At 28.7% G+C, this 27144-nt stretch overlaps 3 protein-coding genes across 4 annotated transcripts; all 3 read right to left on the bottom strand.

Moving 5' to 3' along the window:
- Window positions 1-314: 314 nt before the first annotated feature.
- On the bottom strand, window positions 315-2495 carry LOC123295508 (OCIA domain-containing protein 1). Its single transcript, XM_044876883.1, has 6 exons — window positions 2299-2495; window positions 2118-2244; window positions 1875-2055; window positions 1138-1298; window positions 842-968; window positions 315-503 (listed from the first exon to the last, which is right to left on the bottom strand). The coding sequence occupies exons 1-6, from the start codon at window positions 2368-2370 to the stop codon at window positions 380-382; spliced, it is 792 nt and encodes a 263-aa protein (XP_044732818.1). The 5' UTR covers window positions 2371-2495; the 3' UTR covers window positions 315-379.
- A 985-nt stretch (window positions 2496-3480) lies between these two features.
- Window positions 3481-6713, bottom strand: LOC123295427 (mitochondrial carrier homolog 2-like). Its single transcript, XM_044876773.1, has 6 exons — window positions 6513-6713; window positions 6338-6422; window positions 5004-5304; window positions 4359-4545; window positions 4099-4166; window positions 3481-3741 (listed from the first exon to the last, which is right to left on the bottom strand). The coding sequence occupies exons 1-6, from the start codon at window positions 6609-6611 to the stop codon at window positions 3558-3560; spliced, it is 924 nt and encodes a 307-aa protein (XP_044732708.1). The 5' UTR covers window positions 6612-6713; the 3' UTR covers window positions 3481-3557.
- Window positions 6714-8382: 1669 nt separating this feature from the next.
- Window positions 8383-14014, bottom strand: LOC123297017 (proton-coupled amino acid transporter-like protein pathetic). Of its 2 annotated transcripts, XM_044878785.1 has the most exons (9): window positions 13971-14014; window positions 13757-13862; window positions 13598-13677; window positions 11785-11865; window positions 11111-11261; window positions 10870-10991; window positions 10650-10734; window positions 9688-10142; window positions 8383-9607 (listed from the first exon to the last, which is right to left on the bottom strand). In XM_044878785.1, the coding sequence occupies exons 2-9, from the start codon at window positions 13757-13759 to the stop codon at window positions 9193-9195; spliced, it is 1392 nt and encodes a 463-aa protein (XP_044734720.1). In that variant the 5' UTR covers window positions 13760-13862; window positions 13971-14014; the 3' UTR covers window positions 8383-9192. The 2 variants fall into 2 exon arrangements, with proteins under 2 accessions (XP_044734720.1, XP_044734721.1); XM_044878786.1 differs by lacking the exons at window positions 11785-11865; window positions 13598-13677; window positions 13757-13862; window positions 13971-14014 and adding an exon at window positions 11337-11462.
- Between the last annotated feature and the right edge of the window lie 13130 nt (window positions 14015-27144).

Genomic DNA, 27144 nt, shown 5'->3' on the forward strand with positions numbered 1-27144 from the left:
TTTTGTTTACTGTATTTGCGATGGGAAAAACATAAATGGGCATTAAATAAAGAAAAAAAATTAACTATCTTTGAGAAAATGTCGAAAAAATTTGGGAAAATTATTTGGAATCCAATATGTGAAAATATAAAAAAACTAATTCCGCGAAGAGTCAAAGAAATTTTGGAAATTTATTAGTTGTTTGAAGAATGAGACACCTTATTAAGTAAAAGTAATTTATAATTAATATTTATACCAATGTAATAACTGAAATAACTGTAATTTAAATAAACAATTAATATTATTTTATTGTAAAAATTAGAATACAGATATTTAAAATAAAATTATTTAATATTTAAAAATTGCTGCATGAATAACTAAAACGACAACCACTATTTGACTAATCCATTATGTCACCATATTTATTCCTTTTCCCTGTAAGACTACTTGGTGGGACATCTGTTTCGAATTCAGTTGGACTTCTTCTTTGTGCGAGAGGCGGTGTTGTAGGCTCAACAATACCCCTAAAAACATGTTAAAATTAGTTTCTTGTTACTGCAACAAAGCTTAAGGCCTGGCAGTGTATCACGACTACTGCAGAAGCTGTCACAGTGGTCAGCTCTTGTCATGAGGAGATGGACTTACTTGAGCCAGCCTCTCTTTGACGACCTCGCCGACCTTGAGTCAGTCGACGTCAAAGCCCTCCTGCTGTTCTTGAACAGCTCCAAATGGTTCATGGAGTAGTGGCCGGGGTTGGGCCAACCCATTTACGGTATCACAACGGACCCTATGGTCTACGTGTGTCTCACCCCAGGACAGCCACTCTAACCTAACCTACTGCAACAAAAATATTAAGACCAACCTGTAATTTACACCACGATTCTTTTGATATTCTGCACGATTTTCTTTACGTAATTCATCATAAGTTTTCAATCCAACAGCTGGTACATTCACGTCTTGATCATCAAATCGTGATGTTTCTGGTGAATCTAAAAAATTGTATACGAATAAATATCAATAATCCCAATGCCTGTTATTTATTATGTTTAGAATACACTCCTTTTTAAAATCGGATTTCAGTAGCGGCTTAATTAAGCATAGAGTTTGGATTAATACAAAAAATTATAATTAATAATACAAATATGATATTTTTACTACCTAATGACGGTCGATTTGAATCATTTAAACCAGGATAACTAGGTCTACTTGAATCAATGTTCAAACTTGTTGATTGTTGGGGTAAATCAGAATATACTTCATTGGACGATACTGATGAAAATGGTGCAAGCGCCATACTAGTTCCAAGACCAGGCTCAATACTAAAAAATACATCGAATATTAACAATTTTATATTTAAAACAAATGAAAACAAACAATTGACTGAATTAATTGTTGAAATACCATGTATAGCAAAATATCACACATAACTGATATTCCCATATTAATACATACTACAAAATTTTCACCTAATTAGCGCCCTCGTGGGTAAATAGTGATGTTTACAAGAAAATGTTTCAAACAAAAGTTGTTTATTTTTTATAAGGAACATTTTTTACTTCTAACTTTTGTTCTATCTCTAAAGGTTTATAAGATGGGTCTTACGGACCCAAGACCCAATTGACCTATGTTGCTCATTTACGAACTCGACCTCGCTTTTTACGTCTTAAGCACACTTTAAAAATTTCAGCTTGATATCTCTTTTCGTTTTTGAGTAATCGTGATGACAGACAGACAGACAGACAGACGGAAATGGACTAATTCTATGAACACCTAAACCAAAATTTTTTTCGTAACATCAATATTTTTAAGCGTTACAAACTTGGGACTAAACTGAATATACTACATATATTTCAAATATACATGGTATAAAAATTGAATAATTTATTTAAACTTACTCTTCGCGCACTACTCCTCTACGTCTCTGGCGTAATATTTCACCTAACCGACTGTCAGGTAACTTCATAAATTTTTCTGCACACACACTTTGGTAAGAAAATTTTCCTATGAAATATCCAGCCGTAACAGCTAACATCACTTTTGGTGTAGGTCCCCATTTTATATGTGGTTTCAAATAGCCTGAAGTATATTACAAATCTTAGAAAATGTTATGTTATTTATCATAAATCAACATTAGATACCGGCTTTTACTCCATAGAAAGTACTTAAACCCAATAATGTTCCTAGTGGCAACGATCTTTGAAAAAAACTTTCTGTATTACATTCTCTTAATACTCGCATCTCATCTGGAGTAAATTTATATTCTGCCTAGAAATAATTTTAGTTTAAAACAATTACTGTAAGAATATTTTACACACTTACCGAAGGCGGTCGAGGTTTATTTCCCTCATTTTGAAATGGAGCATTTTGAGTTTGACTATTAGGATCTAACATTCCTAATAATTTCTATATTTCTATTGTATAAAACTTCCTGTCAAATAAATTATTATCTAATATTATGTATATGTTTTCTAATTTACTGATCATGCTTTAGCCATCTTTGAAAGATGACATTTTCTTATTAACCTCTGATTTACCGACAGTTCATTCAATTTTATTTTCATACCACAGATGTATTTCAAACATTTTTCCTGAATGTGAAAGTTGGAAAATTGAAAGTACCTATAATCAAATAGTTTTTGTCATAGGTCAAAGAAAAAACATAATAAAATATCTATCATCAAAAAATTTGATCATCCAATCTAAACATCTCTTTTAAATATACATTTAATACATATTTTTTTCGACCCTAGATCCGAGTGTTAGATTTTCTGGCATATGTGATATAAATTTTATATCGCAAACATCAGGGCATCAAACTTTCTGGCCTAGAATCCGATCATTCGCCAGAAAATCCAACTTTCTGGTTTAGGGTCGTAATATACTTTTTACGTCTCTATACGTAGTTATATAGAGGTCCAAGATAACGCTTTCGACTCAAAAATTTGATGATTAATTTTCAATATTTTAAACAAACAAAACTAGTATAATACACATGAATACCCCAAAATAAGCATATCCCAAAATGCTACATTTTAAATGCGATCCATTTATATCTTAATTTGATATCTACTATTTAATATGCATAACGTGTTAGGAACACCACTGGAGGACGAAACTTGAGATAAATATCTCCAAAACAGCTCTTATGCCAGGGAACATAGTAGGTCGTGGGGTCAGCTAAATCGACAGCGCTGTTATCTTTACAATAAATCATGCGTGTTATTTTAAATATGACTAATTTTCAATTGTTTACATGTAAATGCTGTAGTAAATATCAAATTTGTTTTTTTCACATCCTAAGTCGATTCCTAGCTACCATCTGTCCACCATCTTTGGGTACCAATCTTCTATGGAAGCAGTGACGTAACCACACTATAGTTACGTAAATGGTAAATATTCTCTAAAAACATGTGGGTAGATAGAATAAGACATATAATAAAAAGTCTACAGTAATTTCATTTTATTTCACATAAACTCATATTTGCAATTATTAAATAATAATCATTAAAATACATTGTATTAACAAAAAATATAAACCAATATAATAGTAGTACAAACGAATTGTAGAATTTGTTTCTTTAATAATTCTTTCCATCAATATTAATTGGAACAGCACGTCCATTAATAACTACTTGAGGACCATTATAATAACGTACAAGAAGACTTGAACCTCTCTTCATTTGACCAGTACGTGATAAATGTGACCAGCAATCCACCCACGATGTGTACACAGGCATATATGGTGGTGCTCCAGCTGCCAATCTACATTAGATTTATTTATAAAAATAAGAAAAATTAATTTTATAACAAACTTTAGTAAATTTGTAGTTTAAAATCCTTTCCCCAGAGTGGAACATAAAACCTTTCAAATTAGTCATCATTTATCTGTTGTTCAAAAGTTATGAGGGGATTAAATTATACAATTTTATACAAATATCAACTCACTAGCGCTAGCTTCTAAGAAACAGCCAGCCCATGTTAAGTTGGTACAATCTTAAACTGATTGCTTTTTTTAGCTCGCATAAGTGTAATATGCTCGCATAATGAGTAATATACTTGGAAACAATAGTGTTTTAATTACAAATTTACTCAAAATTATTTATTAAATTTAATATTTACCCTGATCCTGTAACTGCCATGCAATTTGATATTAACAAGAATGGGTATGTAAGTGTGCTGGCTAAGAACTGAAAAAAATATAATACATATCAGTTTTGTTATACTCTATTCAGGGCTGTTAGGTGGAATAATTGGATACAAAACCAAAATAATTTGGTTATCTTTTGTATCCAGCTGGTACTCTTGATTGCTTCGTACAATTGGATACAAAAATGAAATTCAATTGTAAACTTTGCGTAATGAATGCGAATAGTACTTACCGACATAGATACGGAGGTGTACATCTGTAATTCTTTGTCTTCCAAAAGGTATGTATTTACACAGTAAATTAAACTACTAGCTAGACATAGTGAAATAATATCTCCCAAAACTCGAGGTATTAAACCACTAAAAAATCCAGATAAACCATTTTCTCTGTATATCTCTCTAACTGAACCAAATACCCCACTAAAAAATAAAAATAACGATTCCTTACTTTAGAGAGAGTAAATTATTATAAATATTATCGAATATAATAAATGAGAACTCTAGGATAAATCGAAATAAATTTCGATTTTTGCCCCAATTTCCTAGATCAGTTTTTTGTATTATTAAGATACGTATTTTCGACTACCAAGTAGTCATCATCAGTAAGAATTAGGTAGTGATTACTCTTATTATGAATGTTACTCTTTGCTAATTTGGTGGCGAACTGCACAAATTGTAGTATCATTGTGCAGTCCGCCACCAAATTAGCAAAGAGTAACATTCATAATAAGAGTAATCACTAGCTACTTCTTACTGATGATGACTACTTGGTAGTCGAAAATACGTATTTTAAAAATACAAAAAACTGATCTAGGAAATTGGGGCAAAAATCGAAATTTATTTAGAGTAAATTATATCTACAAAATACATTAACTTACTTATATTTTGTCTCACCACCAACAAATTGTGCCATCATTCTAATTGTTATTACATGAAATGGCTGGCTAAATACGATAGCTGTAAACCGACTAACAACTTCTTTTGTTAATGTCTTAACATAACGATCTCGTTCTTTTTCGGCTTCTGTTCTGTTATCGTCTTGGCTATCAATTGGTTTGTCAAAGTCAAAACTATCCAAAACTTTTTGACTAGCTAATGCACCAACTGTATTTCCAAGAATTTTTGGTACTAAACCCCGATAACAACCCGAAAATCCATCAACGGTTTTTATATGTTTCACTAAAAATTAAAAAAAAAAGTTTTCACAAGTGATATAATTTGTCAAGCTTTGAAGAATCACGTTATAAGTCTTCTTTAAATTATAGCATAGAAAAGAATTCACTATTTCCGGTATACTAGCTCGACCAGTGCGATACCTGTGGCTAAAAACACGCTAGAGAAATATAATACATAAGTGAGTAATTTACTTTATTTTTATTTGTAGGCAATTTTACTATAGATATGATATACAAATTACATAATGAAAAAAAATTAAATGTTAATATTATTTCTCTAGCTTGTTTTTTCCTTTTCGTAACATTTTTAGACCGTGAGTCTCTTTTATGTCATCAGCCAGCACCATAAGCTTTAAAATGAGAAGTAAATCATGGAATTTGATAAAGGAATAAGGAAGATCTCGCGTGGGCAGGGAAAAACAAGTTAGAGAAATAATATATAAGATTAACAATCCTATTCCGAGCCGTCCCGTAGAGTATATTTTCAAAAATTGCTTGTTTTATACATGGTTTATACTGTTATTGATAAATCGCTAGAAAGTTTTGTGTGGTTTAATAAGGCTTAATATACCAAATTGAGACGAGTGGGGTAAAATTTATGAAGAATAGATCTTTTACTTGGAAGATAATTGAAGAGATACCCCAAAATTTAGTTGTAAATTCGTACTCCACTAGATACAATTTGAAATCCGGAAAAAAAATTTAATTCGATATTTCTCGTAAATGTAACTGGAATTTACCAAACTAGAATTATAATTGTAGTTAGAAAGAATCGCAATAGTTTTATGTGTGGTACACTTGTCATATTCAATGATCCTTGATTCATTAGCCGGTTTATAAAGGATTGCCCGGCACCCCGATGTCCTTTTATAACTGATTAAATATTCAATATAATTCAAGAAAATTGTTCGAAACTATTCGTTTGAAAGGATAATTTTAAAGTATTTTTTTTTTTATAAAAAATCAAAGAAAAATGAATCATATATTTACCATTTTCTGAAGTTCACTGATAAGTGTATAAAATTTTATTTACTTACCATATTCAAATATATTTGGTAATTTTAAAACAGGTTTTCCTAGAAGCGATGTTGCGGGTTTTGGTGGAAATGGTTCATACCCAATCTACAATGATAAGTATATTTTTACATAATTTGTATAAAAAGGATATTGATATCTATAATAAATTATCAATTTATTAACGAAGTATATAACCTGTATTAACACTTTGGCGTATTCTAAAGGATGCGATGCAGTGCTAATGATTATACGAAATCCATATGTTGACCAATAGTTTTCTTTTTGTCTGGACATTATTTTAATATATTTTCAAGTAAAAAATTTGATTTCAATAATAAAATCAACAGTAACAATTGACAAACTGACAGCTAGTTCAATCACCTATTGCTCGTGCGCACTTTTTATTATACACATTTAAAAATTATAAATTTTTTAAATATTATTTATAATTTTTGTTTTTTCTTTTTTTTCTGTTTATTTTGAATGATTTTCGTACTCGGTTAAAATATTTTTTGTAAAAATTGTTATTTTCTGTTACTTTTTGTATTTGTTATTTATTGGAGAAATTGCATAAATTGTATGTAGAATCAAAGAATACTATGTATCTGTATTCTTTGGTAGAATACTAGAGTCTAGAATAGCTTCTAAGTCAACGCGTAACGGGATTCTAAAAAATAAAAAGCGGCTTTAACATTCGGACCACAATTAAGTATTGAAAGTCACAAGTCGGATTTAGTAAATACATCTACTGTAAATCCACGCCCATCTGTTTAAAAATTTAATGCTATCCGAGAAAAGAATGATTGTGTTTGCATTTTGCTTCTCTACCTTTTCCTTTGAATCCATTATCCATTCGATTAGCCATTATTTGGTTATATTTTCTGTTTATTTGTTAGCTTATGTGAAAAGATATATTTTTAATTTGGGGTTGGGGAAGTTCAAAGCACGAGAAGTACATAGAACTGGTGTAACTTCAATTCGCCTCCTTCTAAATAAAATAAATGTAAATAGAGTAAATTATGGAAATGGAATAAGTTAAGCAGAGAACTTGTACATAAAATACAAACGAACCCCGCTAAAATTGGGAGATAAATTTTGTCTCTAAACTCTTAATTCTGTTATATTTTCTTGTTCTTTAGCCATTTCTTATTCGCCTTCGGAGATAAAACAAAATGATTATTGTCCGGATTAAAATAATAACTATTGTTTTTAAAATAAACATTTAATTTCCATATCTTCATATGTAGTTGTACAAATTTAGATAAAAAAGGACATTTGTGGGAAATAATTTATGAAGTTGTACTCTTCATCGAACTGTTTCTTTTTAGAATTGGGAATAATAATAAAGTTTTCGGCTGTCGGGTGTTCTTTTTCCGGTAAATGAAACATTCGTTAATTCGGTAAATCCATCAAATTTGGGAAAAATACTTACCGATTTCAAGTAAACGCCAAGTGTGTAACTAAAAATTAGCCTTAATAAGGCTTTAAAAAAATATATTATAAAAACTTACGTTATTTTATCCAAGATGAAATTTAAGTATGAAAATTTACATTATTGTTATATTTATGACTTTAGGCGTTGAAAGGCGAATAGGCAATTCAGTACCTACCACTAGACATGTTCATTATTGTCGTATCTTGATAAAACGGCGTATCACTGTATTAATTCACGCAGTGATATTGAGTTTAAAATGGAATAAAATCATTCTTTAAGAGATACACTCTTTTATCAAACACAATTATTGTAATGTCTTTAAATAAAATAGCAAATAACCATCAGCATGGGATGGGATATGGGAACTAAAAAACCGTGTTATTAAAAATTTTTAAAATTTTATTATTAATACATAAAGGCACTTTATATAAAATAATATCTTTATTTATAAAAGTGCTACATAACTGTGTACAAAATTATATTTACTTCTATATAAAAAAATTAATTTTGTGCACAAAAATTAACATAAAATTTGTGCAATAAAAGTGCACTTTATAAATATTTTTGTATACAATACAATATAAACATTCAATAATTTACAATAATTATTTTATCTAACTAGCTTATTTATAATCATAACAAAAATATGATTATTTTAAACAATTTAAAAAAAAAGAAACACGGCTGCTCATCAAAGATTCCCTGAAAGTATCTACTTTTTACACTTTCTATTTGTCATGGCAAAAACTTGTGTCTAAGATCCACCTCGATGGTATTTTAACATGTTTTTGCTTCACTTATTAATGCCAAGTCTTTGCCATGCTGCGTTTCTTGCGCCCATTTTCTCAAAATTCATATAGTTTTAGAAAAAATCTTATATAAAAACATACATAAGATTTTCCAAACATATGTTTGCTATGCCACAGTCGAGTAAAAACATTTTAATGAAGGAGGTATTTTTTTTTATTACGTAGCACCAAAACATTATACAAATTATTGACTTTTCACATAAGGTGATACTTTTTTTTGGCAAGATAATTAAAAAATAATTGTAAATTTTTGAATCTACTTAGTAGACAGTTTATTAGGTAATACATCAGAATGCAAAACAAGAGCAAGTGCTACGCAGTTTGAGTTTAAAAGTTTAAACTGCAACTTATTGATTCAAATATATTGCATTTGGCTGTAAATATTTAACGAAAAAATACAGGTAATATGTTTGTATACTACGTATTCTCGACTGTTGTGGGATCCGATTTGAAGTTTACAAAATCAAATTGTCTAAATAGACAACCGGCATCTACAATGACAATCCACAACAACATATAAATACCCTCCTTTCTCACGTATTAAAAGAAAAATAAATATCTGAACATAGGTTTTAAATGCATTTAAGGTTCATGGAATTTTACTATTTGTTCATAATGAAATTCAAAATTATTAATTTGTGTATATTGCTACAATTTCCTCTAGAGATGCTTTTGAACCAAAAATTAATGCAAAAAGGCCAAAAGCAATGATAAGACCGTTTTTATACGTTCTCCAATCTGTAAATCCAAATCTTTCGGAAAAGATAACACTTTCAATAATACTAGGTAAAACCAAACCTAATAACGAAAAACAAAACGCACCAATGAGACCAATAAAGGGACTAATTGCAGGAACTGCAGCAGCTAATCCGACAGCTAATATAACTAATACGGTACGCAGTGTATAATTATATAAACGTGGACGTTTTGAACATCTTTTGGTGTTTTTTATTATATCCCAAACAATTTCTAAAGCTACGAAGAATTGTAAACCAAATGTACAAAATAGTGAAATCCCGATGAGAACTTGAACAATTTGAGCAGGTCTGAAATATGAATAAAAGTCATTAAATGGAATCGAATATGTTATTATGCACATACGATATAAAAAATAAAAATAACTTACATTGAAGCTTTATCTAAATTTAAAGTAATGCTGCCTTCCGTCTCGTCTCCATAAGCCAGATAACCAAGAAAACCAAAAATCATATAAAGTAATGTTAAACCAGACATTCCTCTATTCAAAACACCGCATAAACCAAGAAAATGTTTCGGAGTTTTCATATTATTTTCTAAAGGCATAACAACGCCAATAGTCTCGATTGCAAAAATAGATATACTGAAGAAACTTGGCCAATTAGTATACTCAGCCACCATCTTCCGTTCGGAAACTGGTTTGAGATCTCCAATAATGTAATACAGCGTAATACAAAGTCCAACAAATACACAAATATTAGCAAGCATTGACACTGGTGCTAAACGTTTATAGTCTGGTATGTAACTTAATAAAATGAGGAATGGTAACAAGAATAATATATAAAAACGAATATCAAGTTCCTCAGTCCAATAAAAATCTGCTACCTGTAAAAAAATTAAAAAAGATTTAAGAAAAAAAATTTTTAAGATGAAAAAGTAAAACGGCGATCAGGTGGGGTTTCGATTCGAAGTGCGCATACCCGGATAGTCCCAATAAAGGAGACAAAATAAATTTGATTCTTAGAAAATGGATTGATTTATCATTATAATAATAGAAAAAATTGTATTTCTGATCCAAATTTGTTTGTAATGGTAAAAAAAAGTGTACAATAGGTACGGCACTGAGTGGTAAATAGCCGAATTATTGATTTTTATTGATTACTTCGATAATATCGAAATAGAATCGGAATTTTGACAACTGACTCTTGCATTTTCGAAGACAAATCGAGCTCAAAAAATTCGTACACCATCCGGGTGTTTTATATTATTTATAGACAATGAATAAATTTTATTGTTTATGGGTGCTCGGGTCACGGAGGTCCCATTTGGAGCAAAGTCTCATTTGGCAACTTTATTACTGAACATTTTATATATTATATACAATATACATACATATTTTATATTTCTTGCAACAATGACTGTATAAACACTGCATGTACCAAAATATGTTATAAATACAAGCACTTGAATTGCAATCCTGGAACAAAAAATAAGTTGTAACGAAATACTCAAATTTTGAAACTGTCACTCAATAAAAGCTCATACATAAACAAATTATTAAGTATTTCGTTTTTTTTAATGATCTTGCAAGTTTATTTTGTGTTTTACATACCTTGAAGGTTCTGCAAACATGCGACACCATTGGGGTCCACTTTTAAAACCTTCTACTGATACCTCAGAAAACGTCATGTGAGACACTCGTTTTCTCTTATATAATTCGTGAGCGCAGGCTACCTAAAATAAGATTTTAAAAAAACATTAATTTGTAGGAAAATGTACAAAGGATTAAGCATATTCAGGCTAAGAGAATCACAAAATATAAACACACTTTCACGAAATCAAGTGAAACTTACCAAAAGATATGCACAATGTGTACAAACAAGACCAACTAGAATCATAAATGCACATCCTAAAGCTAATCCAGAATGTCTGAAAGCTACTCCCATAGCCAAAATGCCTGATCCTAGTGCCGCTTTCGATAAATGCGTTAAAGTTTCACAATCACTAGAAAAAAACAAATTGAAAATTATTAATAAATCGACAATTACTTGTAGTCTGCTAATTTTTAAATAAGACAACCTGATACCATGTTTTCGAATAATAACATCATCGAAATGGGTATATGATTGATTTTTATTAAACATATTTGAACCCTGCACTGTGGTTCGAATTGATGGATTGTTTTACGTCGAATGATTTAAAATTATTGTTAATAACAAGTTCAGGCATTTACATTTATTGTTTATTTTTAATTATGAACCGTTTTTAATATAAATATTATATAAATTATTATATTTCATAAGGTCTGTTTTTAATTTCAACAATAACAAATAATAATTGTTTAGATATTTGGAAACAAACTTGTAAGTAGAAATAAATAGAAATCATTTCCGAAGAAATGGTAAAATAAAACAAAAATTGATTCGAAAAACTAAGCGAATATCTTTGTTGAAGTACTTAACTTAATTCTTATAAATATTGCGATGTATTATGCAAAATTAAGTATGTATGCAATAGTGTAACTTACGTTGTTCCCTTTGGTAAAGTCGCCCGTTCTTTAAATGGATCATAATCTTCAAGACGAGCATCCATAGGCTGGATTTTGTACCTATAATATGAAAATAATAATATTTAATTAATGTTTAAAAAAATATAATGTTTATAAGAATAATGAAGGATATTTTGGATGATTTTCAAGGATTTTCAAACAGAGCAGTACATGAACGGAATTGAAACTTTTCTAATGCGAAGTACCAAAAAAGCCAACTTGTGCTAGTTCTACCCATGATAATTCAGCAATACAACGGAAATTGATATAAAAAAACATCATTTGCTACAATTGTAATTTTTGTATACAGAGCCGGAGCTAGAGTTAACGGGGGCCCCGGAGCAACACTAAGTTTCTCAACTCAATTTTTTCCAATTTTTGTAAAAAAAAAGAAATAAGGCATTATTATTTCTATTCATAAATTACATATTAATTTGTAAGTTAAAACACCACATTATTAGTGGTTCGATAAGTTTTTCTATATTTTGATAAGATTTTAGTAGATCGATAAGTAGGGCAACTGGGGCAATGCCCCAGTTTTCCTCGGGGCATTGCCCCGGTTGCCGTATTGTAGTTTCGGCCCTGTTTGTATGTCATTTTTCATCATGTATTGAATAATTTGCTAAAAATCTGATTTAGGGATATTGTTAGGATGGAAGTCATTTATCTATCCTGAAAGTAATATTCATTACCATTTTTCATCATAATATTATCCGAATAACGAGAGGATTCAATGAGGGGAGGGGAGAAAGTTTTTCTAAACGTCATTTTCGAATATAGGGAACCCGCGATTCTATTTCATTTAGTTTTATAAATTTACACGTTGATAAAGTTGTGTAATCAGATAAATTTGATTACAAGTCTATAATAGGATACGAATAAATTAAATATTGTTTCGACTTGATTAAATAACGTAAAATACGATTTTTCTACAACCATATTAGATTTAATTTTGTTAACACGAAAAATGAAACCAATTAAATGCTTTAATTTTTGTATTTATTACAAAGTATTACTGTGTCTACTAATTATTATAAAAGGTGATTTTATATAGGTCGAATCTTATATTTCTAGCTTCTTAGATATGTAATGGAATTTTTCAGGCACAATCCCAACATGAAAACCGACGGACCAGGAAAAAATTTTGGAGTAAACTCGGAGTCATTCCAAGCTTCTCCATGTTAAGATTGTCATGCCAAATTGCATACGTAATATGGCGCCCGATTTATATTAACCCTTAAAAAGTCTTGTAAACATATCCAAATCGTGTAGAAATTTGACCCAATTTGTCGAAATAGTTTTTAACCACGCGAATGAATTATCACTTTGTAAAATGAATGACTCCGATATATTGATAAGATACTCTACTGATAGAAAATGTTACTAATTTAACTGTTGTTAAATCAAATCGATGATGAATCTGTATGTAATCGGGTAATTTCATAAAAATAGGCCGAAATTCAGAGTCTAATCTCCCTCTTCCTTTTCAGCCTTTCTTTATGGGGTAAACTTCAATATTTACATAGTATTTCGAGAAAAGCACACTCTAATACAGAATACATAAGTCAGATCGAAATCCTAGCTGGCATCTAAGGGAAAGGAGGTCATTTTTTCAATAATTATGTAACAATCGAACCAATTAGGTGTCATACTGTTAACAAATGGCCGAGAGTTTTGAGTCGGTATCCCCTAGTCTATTTTAGAATCACCTGTATACATGAAAATAATGATGACTGTGTAGACAGTAGGTATTTATGTAGGATTTCATTTGAAATAGTTATATAATACATACTTTGAGGGTGATTGTGTTGAGTATCCATTCCCTTGGGGGAGGAATGTCTCCATCTCCACTACCTTAGCGTCTTCCTTCTCCTGTAATAAAAATAAAAATTTTATTTATCAATAATGAGAATAAAAAAGTTTATAATAAATTCTATAAATTTGTACGCACCATTTTTTTAAATTTTATTCACACTCCGTAGAAATTTTGTCCGATAAATGAAATAATCTCAATTACATTTGTCAATAAAATAAAATCCAATGTATTAATAATGAATCTGCAACAAAAAAAGAAAATTAAATTATTAACGTTAGTAAAAATTTATTATTGATTTTAAAATAAAATTTTATTATGAAATAAATTTTACTGGATTTTAATTGAATACCTTATTCATCTATATCAAAAATAAAATTTTATGAACTTGAGAATGTACCTTGTAGCTTCAATGATTAAAATTGAATAATAAAAATTGAATAAATCATTGAAGACAAGCTAAGAGCCTACATAAATTTATGATCTATTATTACATTACTGATAGTCATTGTCTTTGATAAGATAAGGCTTATGATGAATTTAAATAGTAAATTTTAACAAATACAGAAGTTTGGGAATCAAAATGATAAGCCTTATTTATTTATGTAGGTCGAACAAATATGTGTTGAGCAAATTACTTATCATTTTATCAATGTAGTTTACTGTTTACAAGAAAACACAAATTGCATCAATAAAAGTAAAGAACCTACAGGGGTGGGGAAGTGTACAATTTTAAAAACGCTGTGAAACAAAAAACCCTCAATTTTTCCAAATCAATTCAAAATTCATAAAAAAGATTTTGCTTTCGTATCGGATGCTTTGTTATATCAAGAATACATCCTCCAAGTTTCAGGTCTCTACGATAAGCGGTTTAGTCTGTGCGTTGATCTGTCAGTCAGTCAGCCAGGACAAAGCATTATATATGTATAGAAGATAAGTTTAGTCAAATTTATTATTTCGCTATTTTTTTCGATCCGGCTGACCCTTAACGAGATACATTTTCCTAATTTATAAATTTCAATGTTTAGCATATCTTGATTATAGTGAATTTTTAATTTTTGTTCAGAAGGAAGTCGCTCACTTGCAACTTTTGTTTAGGGAATTTTTGCTTACATATTAAAGAAGAAGTATTGGATCAACTTTTTTTTTTGTGTTATTTATTTTTATATGTCTTTTGTAATGAATTTCCAACAGAAATTAATGAAATTTTACAAAAGAAAATTTATTAATTTCAAAATACAGAAAAATTTTTCCATTGAGAATGAAATGTGAGAATGATTTATATAAATTATAGATTACACTGGCGATAAAAATTAATGTAAATAGTCATTACATACAATACAGGAAATTACTAAGCAAAATTGCATTAAGTATCGAAATAAATTGTAATGGTCAATGAAAAACAAAATTTAAACTGATTAATGAAATTTTGTTTATGTAAATAAAGACACTGGAAATGATTACACTAAAATTTTATTCTTAGTTATTGCTTGCTGAATCGAACTTTTGATTTTTTAATATATTTTAAAAAAGTTGTTGTCTCGCTAGTATCAGAAAAGATATTTTAACGAAAAGTTAATAAATTTTATTATTAACAGAAATAATTATAGTTAGAGTATTGTAGTTTAAGAGAAATAACTATATTAACAGAGTTTTGAACTCATCGTACATTGTATATTGTATCTATAGCAACAGTTGAGGTGCCCATTATAGTTAAAATTATACATTATTTCACTACAAGCTTATATACTCTTACCGTGCATATAATCCAAAACTTTTTTACAATATTGTAGGAAGACAACAACCTTAAAATAATATTCCGTTATCTTTTGTTTAATAACTAGTTTATTAATAGTATAATACTATTATTAATGATATAATGAATAGGCATTGAACTAAATATTTCCGCGGGCCTTGAAAAATTCGGATATGAGCGCAACGAATATTGTTATATATGTATTTAAAAAAAATCTTTCTCATAAATTAATAAATAAAAAGATGGACTTAGCTTAAGAACATATTCTTTGGGCAATTTTAAGCCGAAAGTTCCTTGTATTCTTTTGTCCAAACCCCAATAGTTTAGGAGTTATAAACCTAAAGAAAAAGTGATTACCTTTCGTTTCGGAAAATTTGTTAAAAAACTAATGTGGTAAAGTAAATGGCGGTCAGAGTCGAGACAGACAAACTATCAGTATTCTAGCTAGATATTTCAAACTTTCAATCCTGTAAAATACACTTTCTGAAAAAATTTCATTTTTACTAAATCTCAAGGTTTTCAAACAGTCAGTAAAAAATATATTCGCGATGCATTACAAAGTTATGATATATTTACAAATAATTAAAATATGAAATTATCATACAAAAATAATAGGTTCCTAGAAGAATTATTTGCAAAATCGAATAACACTGTTTGAAAAAATAATAATTAATTACAAATATTATAGAGAGCCATAAGGCATAAATATCTTAAAATTTCAGAATCCAAGGCCAGTTAATGAATCTTTATAAAAACTGCTCGACTGCATTGTATGAAGTTGACATAAAAAAGTTAAAAGAATAATTAGTGCGATCTTGTCCAGAGGGTGAGAAATTAATGTTGAATATGACAACGGGTATCGATATAGGAATGAATTCTAAGAAAAAATGGTCAATCAATAATATTTCGAAAGTCAATATTTTCCGAGTTATTAGCGATTGAAATTCGAAGTATTTAACGTCAAATAACTGAAAAATTTTCAGTTTTTTGAAGAAAGTATATCATACACTTTTTAAAGAACTATAAAAAATCATGAAAATGAAAAAAGTTTGAATGCCACTTTTTGCTTAAAATTCATTCCTATATCGATTCCCGTAGTCAATTTCCTCATAAATTTTTCCACCCACTGGTCAAGATTGCACCAGTTTTTGTTTTTAACTTCTCTAAGTAAGCTTTAAACAATGCAGCCGAGCAGTTTTTATAAAGATTCATTGACTGGACCTGGATTCCGAGGTATAAATCTTACGGCTCTCCACTATTTGAGTAGTGTATTTTAAATATTTTTATACAAATTACAATTCTGCAAAATTTAGAGTAAATTTAAAATATGCAGGATTTAAAAACTGAATTTAGATAAATAAGCAGTAAATGAAGTTTTTTCAACATTAACAATAAAAATAATATAAACAAAAATTTTCCTTAAACAAATTTTTTATATTTAAAAATAACAAAAACACTTACTTACGTACTTAGTAACTGATATGCACGTAATAGAAAATTTTCAAGATAATCACAAAAAAATATAACAATGATTCTATCAAAGGTTGTGCTTGTAGAATGTGGAATACTAAAATTTAAGAAGAGTAGTTTTGCAAACTTTATAGTTTAACATATTGATCTTTAAACTATACAATCATTTCTGGTAATGTGATAATACGATTACATTATTTATAAAAATAAAAACATATGTACTTTATTATTTATTTATGATTTTATCATAAAATTAAGTATACAAAAAATATCATCATTTTTAATAAGAACAATATTTTAAAAATAATTATATATTTCTGATAAAATGTCAAATATCATTATTTGAAATAAGAAATAGGAAATTTCTGATAAAATGTCAAATATAAAGTTATTTGAAATAAGAAATAGGAAATATTAATAAGACTTTTCGGAAATACGAACACGTTACGAAAGTTTTATTAATTTAATTTTCTTAACGCAATCTCCAAATTTCAATAAATGCTAGAAGGATGCAATTTTTTGCATTCGATATAGAATAGCTTGAAACTTTTGATATACTAGTTTAGATTAGATTTGAGATAGGAGAAAATCTTTTGTACAGTGACCAAATTGTCAGCCTTATCGTTTCAATCGGCTTCTCTGAGTACCTAGCCAATGATGATTTTGTTATGTTTACCCAAATTTTACAAATTTCGATAGTGATTCGGTTACACATTTATTTAGAGCATACACTTCTGTTAGCTTGGCTGTCAAAGGGGATATGCTGTCAACATATGATGACAAACCATCCTTAGAATAGGATGAACCATTTGCGATGCAATAAAAGGTTGACCGTAGCTATTTCACAACTTTAACCGGTAAGCTTCAGCTTTCGCCTCAAAAAAGAAATTAGAAGCAATTAGTTGAGTCTATTTTAGAGTTTGGGATTCATTAAAAATATTCCTTGTAAAACTATATCTGAAAAAGCTAGAAAAATTTTGGAAAAGTCCGAAAATATTAAAGAAATTATTAATCAATCATTTAATGACAGAAAATGGTAATAAATTGAGACTCTTTTGGAAGAAATATTCTGAGTTACTACTTTTCTGAACAATTTTTTAGTAACTCTAATATTTCTCCCGAAAGATTCTCAATTTATTACCATTGCCATTTTCTGTCATTTAAATGATTTGATTAATAATTTATTTAATGTTTTCAGAATATTCTTATTCTTTTTCTTAATTTTAAACTAAGTATTCTGAGTTCCATAACAGATTTATTGCCGCAAAGGATTAACAAAATAAAGATTTTTAAAGAAAACAATTTTTTTAGTTATGCAAATATCAATGATATCAATAATCTGTAATTAAATTATTATTGATTATATGAAATTATTAAGATATAATTCTACAATTATTTTTATGATGTCAATAAAATATATTTTTTCATAAAACGACCCAGAATGATTAAAGTACAAATAAAAATTACTTACACGATAGTAAAACATAGACTGATTAAAAAATCTGATTTTCAATATTTTAATAATATTTTTTACTAGAGGAGATAGCAGAGTTTTAATGCGCATGGGTCGTATGAGTCGTTTAGAAAAGTTTAGGTATAAGAAAATCCATGTATCCTGTCGAAATACATCGATTTCTTTTTACGAACTGCTTCAACTAAGAAATGCAGCAATCTTCTTAAATATGATCTAAAAAAATTTTTGATTAAACCTTGTTTGTTAAGTCAAACGCTCCTAGACGGATTTTTGCCAAACTTCAACTTATTAATATGAACTAGGCTTAACGATGTTCCAGCATGGTATTTGCAGTTTCTATGTTAAAGCAATGGTACAATTTTTTTTTCGACAGAATTTAACGAAAAATTAAATTTAAGAATTTAATAATGCTTACTATTAATTCCCAAAGTTTCAGAAATTTTGACCGTTTAAAATGGGAAATAATTATGCCAACGTCCCAATTTCGATCAATTTACGTCAAAATTAATATCTCGAAAGTGAAAATTAATTTCTAAATTTTTTTTTTAGAATTGTATTGTATAAACATTTTTTTCTACTTTTTCTTCAATATATAATAATATCATAAAAAATAGTTGGAGAGACCGGACATTTTACATGCTTTAAATGGGACATGACCCTCAAAATCGCGAACTTTGTCTTTAAATATCTCGCGACCTAAACGGTCAAAAATTATGAAATTTTAGGAATTCATAAATAAAGCTATTATAAACCCGAGAAAAAAAATTCGGCCAAATCTGTCGAAAAGTGATTTCATGCTGGTACTACCTTAATGTATAATTTTTACACTTTTATAACATTACCAAACTCAAATTGTTGATGAGATTACAGGGAGTTCGGGAAATAATAAATACAAGTAATTACTATCTCAACTTAAATTTTTTTGTTAATTTCTGACGACGCAGTATTGTAGTATGAAAAATTTGAATATATATTCAGTAGAACTTTACGATATTATGTATTAGATGAAGGAAAATATTGGACACTAGTGGGCGGACCCACGGTGAACAAAAGTCTCCGTGTAGTGCCTTTTTTGCAAGTGCACAGGAACAATTTGAAATTTGCTCTTTAAAATGGAAAAACGTAATTTAATGGAGAGAGTATTTCTATATATGTTTCAAGTGCGAAATTAGGGTTCCGTATCCAAAAATTTGTCGGGGGTTTTTTAAATTTTAAAGAATTACATATTGCATATTTCATTTGGTATCATTCCTTAAGTAATATTTAACTAAATTAATAACATATCCGTGCTATTTAAGTTTTTTAATGTATTTTTTATCAAAATTGTCGTAAATGATAATTAATGTGATAATAAAAAAATTGAAATAAAACTATTAAAAATAAAAATTTTCACGTGTCCCAAGAATATAGCAACATTTCAAAAGTTTGTTATACATTCCGCACGGATCGAGCTAGTATTATGTAATTAAAATAATTTTTTGAATTTGTAATAAATAATTGCTTAAGTACCACTCGCGTCCATTTATCACGTGTGTTCAACCTTTTTTTATATGATAATATTTTATGTAAATACTTATGCTTATTGCCCTTGAAAACAACAAGTAATTTGTTGTATTAAAATAAATCTATTTGCAATAGTTTTTATGAATAAATAAAATAATATTCTGTTTATTTACAATAAAAAATTTTATCGCCTCTCGTTTTACGGCGTTTACCAATTTTGTTTGAAAGGAAATTTGATCGAGATTGCTCATAACTATGTTTCAAGTGCAAGTTTAGGGTTCCGCACCCCATAATTGCCATAACAGCTAGAAAAGAGATGATGATCTAAACGGTTAAGAGTAAATTTGCTTGAAACATATCCAAGAACACTCTCGATCTAATATCGTAACGCCAGAATATTTCAAACAAAAGTTGTTAATTTTTTTATAAGGTACATTTTTTAACCTTTAAACTTTTTTTCTATCTCTAATGATTGACAAGATGGGTTCTACGGACCCAGGATCCAACTGACCTATGTTGAACATTTACGAACTCAATTTCACTTTTTACGTTCTGAGTAAGCTATAAAAATTCTAATTCGATATCTCTTTTGGCTTTGAGTTATGATATTGACAGACAGTCAACCGGAAATGGACTCTTTTGGAGATTTTATAAACACCCATATCAAAATTTTGTTCGTTGGATTAATATTTTTAAGCGTTGCAAGCTTGGGACTAAACTGAATATGTAATATATATCAGGACATAAAAATATGATTTTCTCACGTTTGATGAAGTTTGAGGACTATCCCGATCAAAGTTTGTACGAAAATTGAGAACTCTAACCACCAAAATTTCATGATTTTTAAAATCTCCCTTACTTGTAAAAGTGCTAACTCATCTACACAGATGAATTATCCATAAGGCAAAGTAGGCACGGGGTACAAAGAAACACGCGCGTCGATTTTTTTAAGCAAATATAAAATTAATTGTGTAAGTATAAGTGTGGAAAAATTACAATCCCTTGACATTTTTACAGTTATTCAAATGTATGACAGCCTAATTCATAAAATTTGTGCAGAAACGGGAAATAATAAAAAAAGAACAGCAATTTATCAAACATCGTCTAATTAAATATTGATACAGTTTAAGTCACATAAATACGTATCTAATAAGTAAAGTTGCAATAATTAATTATTGTGAATGATGGGGTTTGAAATTTGTAATTGAAGGTTACACTTAAACATAATCGTACAGTTCATTATAATATCTATTAGTACTTATGAATATTTATTTAATAATAAGCCATTAATTTTTAAAAACGTGTTCATTTTTTATAAATTGTATAAAGACAGGGAAGTATCTTGTTTTTATTCAACACTGAGAAACTGAGAATGAAAAAAATATTTGTTAAAAAAATTAATTAAGAATGTACGAGCGACAAAAGGCTTTTTTATCTTGCATTTTAGAGAGTTTGTGAAACCAATAAAAGTTGTTTATTTGGACCATAAAATACCTAAATTAGACAGTACCCTTTGAAAAGCTATACTTTAATAATCATAAAAAGACAGTCGCTAGTAGATAAGTTTAGAAAAACTAGCCGAATACTTAGTCAAATACAGTTAAATGAAAACTATCAAATACAGTTAATGAAATCTAGCCAATGAAAACTAAGCATGATAGAAAGCTACCGATACGCTACTGATTATTTTATTACATAGTGACATTTCAGAAGATATGGGTTTTGCATATTCAAATAGTCATACATTTATAGTTCATAAACATATTTATAAAAGATTATTGCATAATCAATTTTATTTGGCTACTATTCTGATGGATTTTTTTTTTACAGTAACAAAAAAAACTTTGACAACTATCGATGCCCTTGTTGAATAGAAAATATTTAAACCTGGACTTAAAAATATTTGTGTCTAATTGTTGGAAATTATACAGAAGACAAGAGTAAAACAATCAGCAGGAGAAAACTAACACAAAAAAGAACTTTTACGTTGAAAGTCTGCCCAAAAATCAAAAGCAGTAAAATCAATATTTTTGCTACGAAACATCAAATAGCTTTTGCATCCTGTAGGTCTTTGTTCAACGCTTAATTTGATCAGGAGGAAGCCATCTATCGATAAATATACTAGATGGCTTGAATGGTTCACTTAAAACAACAAGGGATCATTATATCCTGAGGGATCATTATGTAGCACTTTCCCCTATTACAATTAATTAAGTGAAGCATAAACTAAGAATTAAGTTAACAATTTCAATTGTTGGTTTAAGGAAGTTATTTCCCAAAACTTTATTTTTATTTATAATACAGCGAAGTAAAAACAGAAAGCAAAAAATTTTGTAAACATAAACTGGCATAAACTAACTAGCAACATGTATTAAAGCTTACCGATTAAATGTCAAAATCATTTGCAATGAAGTCATATTATACTTTCGATAACACTTTTTCCAATTTAAAAAGCTATAATTTAAAATATTGAATTTTAAATCTAAAACATATTTATAATTCTTATCTGCTTACATTTTGATCAAAAATTCACAAAAACCATGGATACTTTAAAAAAAATGTCAAAATAAATTAAGTAAAAAGTTCCAAAAATTTGAGGTAAATTTTCACAATAATTTCGATTTTAGATTACAGAAAACTAAAAGAAAAACCGTAAGTAACGATAAACCGGATACAATTCTTTCTTTCAATATTTTATGTGTATCACATTTCTCCCTGTTTTACGCAAGCTTATCATCATATACTTCATAAAAGAGGCATACAATAAATAATTACTATTTTATAATCTTCTTTAATATTTTGGTGAATACCTACATTCCAGAAAAATAATCATTGATAAACGTAATGCATTTTAAACTCGAAATATAGCAACTTCCTTATAAAAGTTATCTAAAAGGTATTTATGCACACCCACGATATAATAAATTACGTTATGAAATTCAATACAATTAGAAATTATTTCATTAAAAAATTAATTTTAAAAAATGCTATAATTATTATGTGAAAGAAAATATGTATATACAGTACAGTGTCTACAATCCAAACGAGACTAATTATAGTGCCAAACCCAGATGGATATTAAATAGACTGTCAGATAGTGGACATATTTTTTTCAGGCAGCAAGTGCTTGACTATATGCATTAATGCAGATTCTCTACATCCTTTTATAGGCCCAACCCGAAATTTTCTCGACTTTTAGGACTAAAAAGAGTAAACGGTTCACCTATTCGGCTGGCATCATTTGTCTTTTTAATTAACCTCCAAACTAAAAAAAGGATGTCTGTCTGTTTCATTTGAAAGGTAATTTAACGGAGAGTGTTCTTAGCTGTTTCAAGTGTGAGCTTGAGGTTCCGTACCCGAAAAAATTGCAACTGCATGACATATAATTTTAACATATAAATAATTACTATGGAAATGAATGGTCAAATAAACCTGGCTTAATTCATTTCGAAAAGTTAAATGGTAAAATAATTAGGTAATTCAAAACAATAATTCAAAAGAAAAAACTGAACTCAATTATTTCAATTTCAATTAAAATATTTCCAAAAATTTGTCCCAAAAAATGATAGCTTTCTAAGTATCCTTTTCATCTCATCTGATGTCCTTGACCATCACTTTGATATTGACTTAAGGAAGAGTGTTATAAGTTTAAAGTGTTTATCTGTCCGTCTGTGTGTTTCTCAGTGGAATCGTATCCCCCAAACAGTCGAACTGACTTGATTGAGAACATTTTATAGCTCAAGTTTCTAAAAATCGGTTTACAAGGAATAAATCCACATTTGTCCCGATTTTTTTAAATTTTGTAAATTTCAAGAACATGCGTGCAATGTGCACGTTTGTAAATTTTCTTTAGTTAAATTCAATGGCAGTCCGGTATTTTAACTCGAACTATTGACCTACGACTCTACGTGAACAATACCTGAGTAAGTGTTTTGTAACAATGGTTCCCACACAAAAGACAATATTTCACATTCTATATTAGGTGCAGATAATTGTATACACAAAATCAATAATTATATAGATAGATCTAAAATGTCAAAAGTTATTGAGATAAATAATTGTATTATTTTTTGTATGTATGTTCCACGAGTAGATTTTGTGGAGGTTGCCGTGTCAAGAATCTTCTCTCCTTCCAATTTTATTGTACTTTTGAATAAAAATTGGTATCGCCTCAATTTCATGATCCGCGACTGGTGTGTGTTCACTGACATTACTATATGATTAAAAATTATATTTTCTAAATATGATTAATATATTTCCTTGATCGATTTTAGATCATTGACTTGGAAGATGTATTTAGTACAATGAACAAATAAGAATTATTAATTTTTTTTAATCAAATAATATCCATTCCTATTATAATATATTAGAACATGTATTAAACCGCAAAATAGCGTTCCGGTCAATGATAATACATAGCTTATAAAGTCATTACCTTTATACACTTATACACAAATAAAATCACTGAAATATAGAGATACTGGAACGCTCTCTAGCTCGCTAGGAGCGAGGAGACAGAGAAAGGAAATGACGGGTATACATGTCTTTCTCGTATGTATGTATGTCACATGCTTTCTTTATCAATGCGCATGAGCAGAAGAGTTAGAAAGAAACATGTATACCCGCCCGAATCATGCTGCACCGTCCTCGCTTACCACTCGTAAGGCGCTATAGGCAGTGAGCGTTCCAGTATCTCTATATTTCAGTGAATAAAATGAGTTGCAAAAATTTTCAAATTATTTCCAAAACTAGCTTGATCTCACTTATATCCCTTCCAAACACTTGAACGGATTGTTTTACGCAGCTAAAAGATATGAACAGTTTTAAATTTCTTTAATTGTATAATAGTCATAATTCATTGAGTATATCAGAATATATGGCCATGAATGGTGTCAGATTAAATTTAATTTTTACCTTTTTAAAATATCTTTATAAATTATAGCTCATGTGTTATTCTGATGAATGAGCTATATTGCTGTACATTTTCATTATTAACCAGTAAATATATTTAATTAATAATATCCAAAAAGATGAAAAGTGTCGAAAAAGCGAAAAAAAATTTCTGTCTCCAATTTCGATAAAAATCAGTATATAAGTTAATTTTGACCCAAAAAATTCAAAAATCGGGTTTATTTTGTTATTGAATGCGTAGTTTCTGAGAAAATCGCCCTTCGAGTGATATTTTGGATGATATCTCAGAAACTATGAATCCAATGATTAAACCAACCCGATTTTTGAATTTTTTGGGTCAAAATTACCTTATAAACTAATTTTTATCGAAATTGCAGACAAAAAATTTTTTTGGATTCTTTGCAATTTTTTCAAGGGCACCCCCTTCAAAAAAAATCGAAAAAATCGAGAAAAATTTTCTGTCTCCAATTTCGATAAAAATCAGTTTATAAGGTAATTTTGACCCAAAAAATTCAAAAATCGGGTTTATTTTTTTATTGGATGCGTATTTTCTGAGAAAATCGCACTTCGAGTGGTATTTTGGATGATATCTCAAAAACTATGAATCCAATCAATAAACTAACCCGATTTTTGAATTTTTTGGGTCAAAATTATCTTTTAAACTGATTTTTATCGAAATTGGAATTGGAAACAAAAAATTTTTCACGATTTTTTTTAAAGAGGGGAACACACTTTGAATTATTGTACAGTTTCATACATACAAGATACGCGCGAAAAACATAAAAAGTAATAAGAGTAGAAAGTAAGGCGGACAGTACTTTTTGCTTGACGTATATGTTTCTTCCATTTTCACAAATTGGTAAAACTGTCTTCAAAGGCTTTCCCTTAAAAATTAATTGCTTTTGAGTTAAAACAAACTTCATTAACATGAGAAAAAAGAGAAAAAATTTTCTTTACGTTTATGATATTTTTCATCACAATCATATTTTGATTTTATGATTTTTCACATAATTTTATTAGAGTACATTAAAAGTCGTAAAAATATAATGACGTGTAAAAAAACATGATTTCGAATGGTAACAAATGCATTGAGTACATATAAATAATCAAGTGATAAAATTGCATACTTAAGTTTAAATGGTTAATATAAAACCACTTCATGTAATTATATATCTAGGTACTCGTTTATGTAATAGTTTATGTAATATCATATTACACACATTTTATAACATTTTTCTATTTCAATATTTCAAGTACAATGTAATTTAAACTAACTCATTTTTACGATACAAAACAATTCAAAAGTACCTACTTTTATTCTTAGAAATTTTATATGATAAAATACGATGTATCCCGAGTCAGTTCCAAAACTTTGTAAAATATTCTGTGAAGTTCATTTCTGTCATCTAGCGTTATTCTTTGCTTTGAACCTTATGTGTTATGAAGTGATTTATTATATCACTATATAATAATAAAACAAAGACGCATCCCACACATGCATATCGGTTCATGTCACACATACATAAGTGATATTCCCATATAATACATTCTATACAATTTGCGCCTAATTTGCACCTTCACGGGTAAACAATGCTGTTTACGAAAAAATGTTTCAAAAAAGTTGTTTATTTTTTTATAAGGAACATTTTTTTTACCTTTAATCTTTTGTTCTATCTCTAACGGTTTACTAAATGGATCCTACGGACCCAAGACCCAATTGACCTATGTTGCTCATTTAAAAACTCGACTTCACTTTTTACGTCCTGAGTAACACTGTAAACATTTCAGCATGATATCTTTTTTCTAAAATAGACTAATTAGGTGATTTTATGAACCCCTATACCAAAATTTTGTTCGTAGCATCAATATTTTTAAGCGTTTCAAACTTGGGACTAAACTTAGTATACCTTGTATAATACATATATACATGGTATAAAAATGGACAGTTTTATCAAACTTATTGATTAAACTTACTGTAAAGAAGAAAAACCTTGGATAATTCTATTTTCTATAACTTTTTTTTTTAATTCTCAGAAATTGGATAGTAATTGAGGAAGTCGTATTTCTTTAATTTAAAAACTTTTACGTTCTTTGACACTTGTAGCACGGTTGTTATGAGACACTCCATATAAAATAATAATATATAAATTACTTAATTTTTTAATTCAAAGGTAAGTAATTAATACTTTAAAAATTCTATTAAAAAAACATAAGTTAGTGTTTTTTTATGGATGCATAAGCTCCAAGGTTATTGAACTTATAAATTTGAAACTAATTTTCATTGTTATCTCTATAAAAACACAACGAACATTGAAAGCACACTAGCCATGTAAAAATCTAACGAATAGAAATTATAAAATTTTTTAGTTTATAAGTTTTTGTATAAATTTATTTATATGAAAGAGGAAGCAT

Source organism: Chrysoperla carnea, chromosome 3 (assembly GCF_905475395.1).
Source record: "Chrysoperla carnea chromosome 3, inChrCarn1.1, whole genome shotgun sequence".
NCBI classification, from domain to species: Eukaryota; Metazoa; Arthropoda; class Insecta; order Neuroptera; family Chrysopidae; genus Chrysoperla; species Chrysoperla carnea.